Source organism: Lithobates pipiens, unplaced genomic scaffold, assembly GCF_037356315.1.
Source record: "Lithobates pipiens isolate NorthernLeopardFrog02 unplaced genomic scaffold, aLitPip1_a1.2 Scaffold_16, whole genome shotgun sequence".
NCBI classification, from domain to species: Eukaryota; Metazoa; Chordata; class Amphibia; order Anura; family Ranidae; genus Lithobates; species Lithobates pipiens.
Genome location: NW_027507748.1, coordinates 49,738,385 through 49,747,352, shown reverse-complemented (window position 1 = coordinate 49,747,352; position 8,968 = coordinate 49,738,385). Strand labels below are relative to the sequence as shown.

General features: G+C 45.7%; 1 protein-coding gene across 1 annotated transcript; it reads right to left on the bottom strand.

Annotated features, from left to right (window-relative positions):
- Positions 1–1,278: 1,278 nt before the first annotated feature.
- PCP4 (Purkinje cell protein 4) lies at positions 1,279–6,010 on the bottom strand. The gene is made up of 2 exons (XM_077484417.1): positions 5,929–6,010; positions 1,279–1,602 (listed from the first exon to the last, which is right to left on the bottom strand). The coding sequence occupies exons 1-2, from the start codon at positions 6,008–6,010 to the stop codon at positions 1,478–1,480; spliced, it is 207 nt and encodes a 68-aa protein (XP_077340543.1). The 3' UTR covers positions 1,279–1,477.
- Between the last annotated feature and the right edge of the window lie 2,958 nt (positions 6,011–8,968).

Here is an 8,968-nt window from a genome sequence, read left to right as displayed (position 1 = left end):
ACTGTAGCTCCCCAGTGTCGGCAGCACTCATGGAGCCCCAGACCATGACACTCCCACCACCATGCTTGACAATAGGCAAAAAAACAATGGGGTACTATTCCTTCCACTGATACTATCAATGGGGCACTATTTCTCCCACTGATACCAACAATGGGGCACTATTCCTCCAACTGATACCAACAATAGGGCACTATTCCTTCCACTGATACCAACAATGGGGCACTATTCCTCCAACTGATACCAACAATAGGGCACTATTCCTTCCACTGATACCAACAATGGGGCACTATTCCTTCCACTGATACCAGCAATGGGGCATGATTCCTCCAACTGATACCAACAATAGAGCACTATTTCTCCCACTGATACCAACAATAGGGCACTATTCCTTCCACTGATACCAGCAATGGGGCACTATTCGTCCAACTGATACAAACAATAGGGCACTATTCCTCCCACTGACACCAATTGCAGGGCCCTATTCTTCCCACTAGTGCCAATGATGGGGGACTATTGCTTTTCCTTATATTAACAATGGGGCAACATTCCCCCCACTAATAACAATGATGGAGGCCATTGTTTACTCCCATTGATGCCGGGGCATTTTCTACTCACACTGGCCAAAGTCGGGCCCTCTCAAAGTCTTAAAGACAGTAAACTGGCCCTTTGTTCAGAAAGTCTGCTGTAGACTATAGAAAGCCTCCTCTCTATAGTTTTGAAAAAAATGAGAGAGGGAAGTGTTCTGCAGTCATAACACACTTACTGTCCCAGGGTGACAACACCACCTCTCAATACAGTATGGTAAGTAAGCATTGTCACCCTAGGACAGGAAATGAATGACTGGATCATCAGGTGAAAATAAAAGGGAAAAAAAGCCAACAAAAATGAACACAAATGCAGCCACCACATCCAAGGACTGGTAAGCTTCAACATATATATTTTTTATTGGTTTTAGAAATATTTTAACTATTCTGCAATAAAAAATGTGTGAATAACCTTTGCAGTAAGTTTACTAGACCCCAAGGAGATTTTCTTTTTCTTTTTTTTCCGCTGGTACAAATCTGTAATAAAGCTTGCTAGTATCTCTACAATATATGTTGTAGACCCGAAGCCATGCGTTAAATGAAAAAAGGATGGAATCTGCAATAAAAGGTTTTGTGGGGACCCTTGGTGATATGTAGTGTACCTGGAGATATCTTTTTTTTTTTTTTTTATTAAAGCAAAGGTAGAGATCCATGTGAACACTTATATTTATATTAAAACACTCAGAGAAGCGGGTTTCATATCTCATCTCATCTTGTTTTATTATAACATCACATAAAATAGGAGGTTACAGATCGAACTGAGATAACCATTACCGCAGTTAGGTGCGCCAGTCGTCTAATAGACTATAAATAAAACCTTTGTACATGCAGCCTAGAGATTTTTTAATTTCCTGATTAAATCATTTTATCCCCCTAGTGGTGAGAGGTAGGTACTACGAGTCCGACTGCTTCTTCTTCTGGAATTTTCTGAACTGAGATTGGATCGCCACCGCCGCTCGCTCTGTCTCTGGGGCATCCATGTCGATGTCAAAATCCTCTTCGACTTTTTTCTGGTCATCTGGGTGGGGAAAATAAAATAAAAAACATGTAAAAATCTGCACTTTTTTTGCTCAAAAATTACTTACAACCCTCAAACATTATATAATTTCTAAAAGCAAAGGCCATGGAGAATAAAATAGTGGATCTTGCAATTTTTCTATGCTGCACGATATTTGCGCAGCCAATTATTAAATATGTATTTCCAGAAAAAAAAATACACCTAAAGCGATATTAAAGGCAAGTTTTTTTTTTTTTTATAACAAGCATGTTATACTTACCTGCTCTGTGCAGTGGTTTTGCACAGAACAGCCCAGATCCTCCTCTTCTCAAGTCCCCCGCCAGCGCTCCTGGCCCCTCCATCCTGCCAAGTGCCTCCACAGCAAAAAGCTTGCAATGGGGACACCAAGGCATGCTCACTCCCGAGTCGCTGCTCTGCATGTCCATTCAGACCCCTCTCTCCTCATTGACTCACTGGCTGGGATTGACAGCAGCAGGAGCCAATGGTTCCTGCTGCTGCCTTAGCCAATGAGGAGGGAGAGTCTCTGGAGAGCTGATGCTCTCAAGCACATTGCTCAGGTAAGCATTATGAATGGCTGTGGGGGGGGGGGGGGGAGGGGGAACTGCCGCACACAGAAGATTTTTTACTTTCATGCATTGAGTGGGTCTTTAGAACGACTTTAAATATTTTATTTTTGCACACAAACACAATACCCAATTTTTTTTGGGCTAAATATAAAAAATGATGGTGCATTGAGTAAATTGATTCCAAATATGTCAAGATTTCAAATTGCTCACCTGGACACAGTGATTGCAGATGGGAGAAAAGAGCCAATCACAGTTGAAAAAAAACGCAATATTTTGCTATAATAAATATCCCCATTTTTTTTTTTTTTTTAAAAGCCAATTTTTTTCTCAGTTTATTGTTCAAAATATTTTTTGTAAAAAAAAAAAAAACATCACAATAAGTGTGTATTGATTGGTTTGCTCATAAGTTATAGTGTCTACAAAATAGGGGATAGATTTATGGCATTCTTATTATTATTATTTTATTTACTAGTAATGGTGGCGATCTGTGATTTTTATGGTTACTGGGACATTATGGCAGACAGATCGGACACCTTTGACACAATTTTGGGATGATTGACAATTATACAGCGATCGGTGCTATAACAATGCACTGATTACTGTATAAATGTCACTGGCAGGGAAGGGGTTAACACTAGGGGGCAATCAAGGAGTTAACTGTGTTCCCTGACTGCGTGTTCTAACTGTAGGGGGAGGGGACTGACTATAGGAGATGACAGATCGTGTTTCTTAGCTATTAGGAACTCACAATCTGCATCTCCTCTCAGAACAATTGTGTGTTTACACACACACGTCCCTGTTCTGCCTCTCGTGCCTGCGATCGCTCGTGGCCGGTGGTTATCGCGACCGACCGTCACGAGCATCAGCACCCCCGCAGTGCAGCGAGCGTGTGTTTGCGCCTCCAGCAGCACACGCCTGCTATCCTGCTTAAAGGAGCCAACGTATAGCTACGACGGCTCGTGGGAACGTACTGACCTGCTGCAGTATAATGACGGAAGCTGGTCAGCAAGTGGTTAAAGTAGCACAGTGCTGAATAACAAAAAAATGGCCTGGTCATCTAGGCTGATGAGCCAGGTGGCCCTCCGGAAGACTGCATGGGTTAGCATTTGGGTGTAAGACCCAAACTTAAAGGGTCCAGGTACTGGGTGTGTGGAGTCCTGACTTCACTCATGGATACATGACTTCAGTAGGCCCAACTCCGGTGGTGGTACTTCAGTAATGCAACATCAGGGTGTCATGGGTGGAGAACACTATCTGCTACAAACCTTGGGTGTAAATTCCAATCTCTTATTTTGGTAAGGCAATGCCTTTTGGGGGTTTAAAGCACTGCACTCATAGAAGGCATGTTGTCTATGGATTGCACATGTGAGGGAGTGACATCACAGCTTGGCCATTCAAACTGTCAGAGCCCACAAACCTGGAAGGAAGACTGGGTGGAGCTGGAAGCCCTGACAGCAGTGACCTCACGCTGCTGGAGGGCTACGTTCTAAGGTAAGTCTTTCATAATGTGCTAATATACAATACATACTAGCACATTATGCCATTATCCTGCAGGGGGCCATTTTTTTTTTGTTTTTTGTTTTTAGCCCCCCCCCCCCACCGCAAAGCCTCACAAATACCTGCTGATTCTGGCAGGGAAGTCCACCTAAAAAGCTTCTGGTAATTGTGTGGCAACAATCCTGCACTGCTCTCGAATTGACAGCAGAGTTGTCTCTCGTGTGTTGGCTGTGCCTTTTTGCACTACAGTGGGAGGAGATGATGTTTCTGGGGGTGTGGCTATCAGCATCATCACTGATGATTCACAGACCTGTAGTTGTCAATCAGCACCCGGCCACACCCAGTCCTGCTCACTGCTTTCCAGAATGGTAACACTGCCTCTGTTGCTAGAACCCCCCTACTGTGAGCTGCAGTGTCTGGGAGGTGGAGTGTGTGAGACACAAATGAAGGAGGATTTGGCTTAGACATTTTAGGCAAAGGATGTTTTTTGAGTGCCATAACTGATGAATAAATTATCTGGTTGGACTGTCTCTTCAAAATAAGGACCACCATGCACATTTGCTCTTCAAAGGTTGTTCAACGTGCCTGGAGTAATGGCACTGCTAAAGGCAGAGCTCTGCTCGGCTTTTCCATGCTTATATCACAGCATTTAGCCTATGCAACAGAATCCATCATATAGAAAATGCTTTCATCTCACCAGCATTGTCATTATTTTTTGCTGTTGCCATGCAACAACTGCTTTTTGCAAAGGATGAGACTGATTCGAGCTTCTCTTGTCCTGACAGAATCTTAACAGAGCACTTCATATCTCTACCTCCCTAAGCTTAGAGGACTACTAATCCTACTGGAAAGAACGTTTTTTTTGTTTTTTTTTCACAAACCCACATGTGAAAAGTAGTAATGTACTAGTGTGTGCAGCCAAAAGATGCTGCATGCAAGACTTACGGTCCATTGTGGTGCATTGTAATGAGGGGGCAGGGCTCATTTGTTTGGCCCTTGGATGCTTGACTCCAGTAGGGACCAGGTCGAGTGGCGGTCCTTTTAGTAATGAAACACCGAGGTGTGATGGGTGAGGAACACCACTGGCTACAAAACTTGGTTCTTAAATACTTTCCTTTCTAATTCCTTTTGGGGTTTAAAGCACCCCTTTATTTCGGATTTGGTAAGGTGTGTCCCACATGCTGTGGTTTCTGCTGTGGATCAAAAAAGATAGAGGATCGGAGTTTGCAAAAGCACCAAGAAGGCGAGTATAAGTTGGTGGGGCAAATGAACAGTCTCTTTAATGCCGCGTACACACGTAGCGGACTATCCGACGGACTTAATCTGGCGGACTTCCCGCCAGACTGTCCGTTCGACTTTCCGAACGGGCTACTTGCTCACACACGGCACTTTTTCAGTGGACTAATACGGCGTACTAAGTCCGCCGTACTATCCGCCGTACTTTTGAAATGATCGCCCACACACGCGGAGGAAAGTTCGCTCATTTGGAGCGGGTCTCCAGGTAGGCGGGGCCCGCGAAGGAGACGTCGCTGGCCCCGTCACCTGGTATGGACTTAAAGGGGAACCAAAAATTGGCGTGGGGGTTCCCCCCAGGTCCACATCAGACCCTTGTCCGAGCACACTACCCGGCCGGCCAGGAAAGGGGGGGACGAGCGAGCGCCCCCCCCCCTCCTGAGCCGTACCAGGCCGCGTGCCCTCAACATGGGGGGTGCCTTGGGGAAGGGGGGGGGCGTGAGTGTCTACAATTGTCCCTATCCCTGTACATTGCACACTCACGTCGATCCCTACCCTCAAGGAGCCTGCAATCCAAGGTCCCCATTCATATATTAGTGCCAATTTTTGGATAGAAGCCAATTAACCTACCAGCATTATGTCTAAACTACCAGCATGATTATTTGCACCAGTGCACAAAGCAAGGTCCATAAAGACATGGGTGAGCAGGTTTGGGGTGGAGGAACTTGACTGGTGTGACCTCAACCCAATAGAACACCTTTGGGATGAATTAGAGTGGAGATTGTGAGAAAGGCCTTCTCGTCGAACTTCGCTGGAAGCTGACAACACTCCTGCAACACTGGGAGCTGGTTAGGATAGGGTGGTCATCCTATCAAAGGAAAGCCTCAGATACAGCAGAACCTAGCAGGGTCAATAGGTATTTATAAAATATTTACTCATCGCAGTATAAAAATTCTTGCACAACCAAATTTACAAGGTAAAAAGAACTATGTATATGCATTTAGTATTCAATGTACACACACTTTAATGCTCGGGATCTTTGATGAAAGTGTCCTCAGTAGTGATGGCCGAACGGTTCGCCCGGCGGTCGTTTCGCGGCGAATTTCCGACATTCGCGGTCCGCACGTTCGAACGCCTTTTTCCGTCGTTCGCCGCGGCGGACTTACGTGTTTAATGTATACAAGAACTTTAACCTTTGGTGACACGTTTATCATGTGATACAGGACAGCCAATTGAGACATGACAGCACATGGACACTTGTACATTCCCCCTAACCTATAAATACACCCGATCCGGTGGCCATTTTACATTCTTTCTTCTGTTAAGATAGGGACAGGTTCCTGTGTGGAGTAGGGAGAGATAAACCACTAGCTATTTGGTACACAAAAGTTCTTTTCAGGACTGGTATAGGTGTTAGGTGTTGATAGGTTTGCTGTGCTGCTGATTCTTGCAGCAGCCTGAGTGTCTTTTGTTAGTTTAGAGAAAGGGAAAGGACGGTGTATGCTACAGGGACAGCCAGATTAGTCTTTCATCATCATCATCATCATCATCATCATTAGCTGTTACTATCAAGGTCCACAAAAGAGCTGTTCCAGTAACCACTAATCGTTCTCTTTTTTTGCCAATTTGTATAGGGACAGGAAGGAAGCAGTGTTGTCAGGCAGTGAGGGTAATTTTAAAGACTTGCTGTTATTATTAGTTCCACAAAGGTTCTTTTCAGGACTGGTATCAGTGGTACAGTAATAGGCTTGTACATGTATAATATTCTTTCTTCCAAATATAGAAAGGATATTATACTTGACTGCTGCCCTTCTGCTGCAGTCTGCTAAACATTCACAACTCACTTGTTCCACAAAAGTTCTTATAAGGACTGGTAACTTGGTATAGGGTGCTACGGTACATAGGCTTGAGTGCGGTACAGTCTGCTGTTCTGTAAGGACCGCTATCGGTCCACAATAGATAGGGTTGACGTGCACCACTGCTGACCGCTGCCCTATACTGCAGCAGTCCTTCAGCGGTATAGGGACTGACGTACAGTCTGCTAATCACTAACACACAACCTGCTTGTTCCACAAAAGTTCTTATAAGGACTGGTAACTTGGTATAGGGTGCTACGGTACATAGGCTTGAGTGCGGTACAGTCTGCTGTTCTGTAAGGACCGCTATCGGTCCACAATAGATAGGGTTGACGTGCACCACTGCTGACCGCTGCCCTATACTGCAGCAGTCCTTCAGCGGTATAGGGACTGACGTACAGTCTGCTAAACACTAATACACAACCTGCTTGGTCCACAAAAGTTCTTATAAGGACTGGTAACTTGGTATAGGGTGCTACGGTACATAGGCTTGAGTGCGGTACAGTCTGCTGTTCTGTAAGGACCGCTATCGGTCCACAATAGATAGGGTTGACGTGCACCACTGCTGACCGCTGCCCTATACTGCAGCAGTCCTTCAGCGGTATAGGGACTGACGTACAGTCTGCTAAACACTAATACACAACCTGCTTGGTCCACAAAAGTTCTTATAAGGACTGGTAACTTGGTATAGGGTGCTACGGTACATAGGCTTGAGTGCGGTACAGTCTGCTGTTCTGTAAGGACCGCTATCGGTCCACAATAGATAGGGTTGACGTGCACCACTGCTGACCGCTCACCTATACTGCAGCAGTCCTTCAGCGGTATAGGGACTGACGTACAGTCTGCTAATCACTAACACACAACCTGCTTGTTCCACAAAAGTTCTTATAAGGACTGGTAACTTGGTATAGGGTGCTACGGTACATAGGCTTGAGTGCGGTACAGTCTGCTGTTCTGTAAGGACCGCTATCGGTCCACAATAGATAGGGTTGACGTGCACCACTGCTGACCGCTGCCCTATACTGCAGCAGTCCTTCAGCGGTATAGGGACTGACGTACAGTCTGCTAATCACTAACACACAACCTGCTTGTTCCACAAAAGTTCTTATAAGGACTGGTAACTTGGTATAGGGTGCTACGGTACATAGGCTTGAGTGCGGTACAGTCTGCTGTTCTGTAAGGACCGCTATCGGTCCACAATAGATAGGGTTGACGTGCACCACTGCTGACCGCTGCCCTATACTGCAGCAGTCCTTCAGCGGTATAGGGACTGACGTACAGTCTGCTAAACACTAATACACAACCTGCTTGGTCCACAAAAGTTCTTATAAGGACTGGTAACTTGGTATAGGGTGCTACGGTACATAGGCTTGAGTGCGGTACAGTCTGCTGTTCTGTAAGGACCGCTATCGGTCCACAATAGATAGGGTTGACGTGCACCACTGCTGACCGCTGCCCTATACTGCAGCAGTCCTTCAGCGGTATAGGGACTGACGTACAGTCTGCTAAACACTAATACACAACCTGCTTGGTCCACAAAAGTTCTTATAAGGACTGGTAACTTGGTATAGGGTGCTACGGTACATAGGCTTGAGTGCGGTACAGTCTGCTGTTCTGTAAGGACCGCTATCGGTCCACAATAGATAGGGTTGACGTGCACCACTGCTGACCGCTCACCTATACTGCAGCAGTCCTTCAGCGGTATAGGGACTGACGTACAGTCTGCTAATCACTAACACACAACCTGCTTGTTCCACAAAAGTTCTTATAAGGACTGGTAACTTGGTATAGGGTGCTACGGTACATAGGCTTGAGTGCGGTACAGTCTGCTGTTCTGTAAGGACCGCTATCGGTCCACAATAGATAGGGTTGACGTGCACCACTGCTGACCGCTGCCCTATACTGCAGCAGTCCTTCAGCGGTATAGGGACTGACGTACAGTCTGCTAATCACTAACACACAACCTGCTTGTTCCACAAAAGTTCTTATAAGGACTGGTAACTTGGTATAGGGTGCTACGGTACATAGGCTTGAGTGCGGTACAGTCTGCTGTTCTGTAAGGACCGCTATCGGTCCACAATAGATAGGGTTGACGTGCACCACTGCTGACCGCTGCCCTATACTGCAGCAGTCCTTCAGCGGTATAGGGACTGACGTACAGTCTGCTAAAAACTAATACACAACCTGCTTGGTCCACAAAAGTTCTTATAAGGA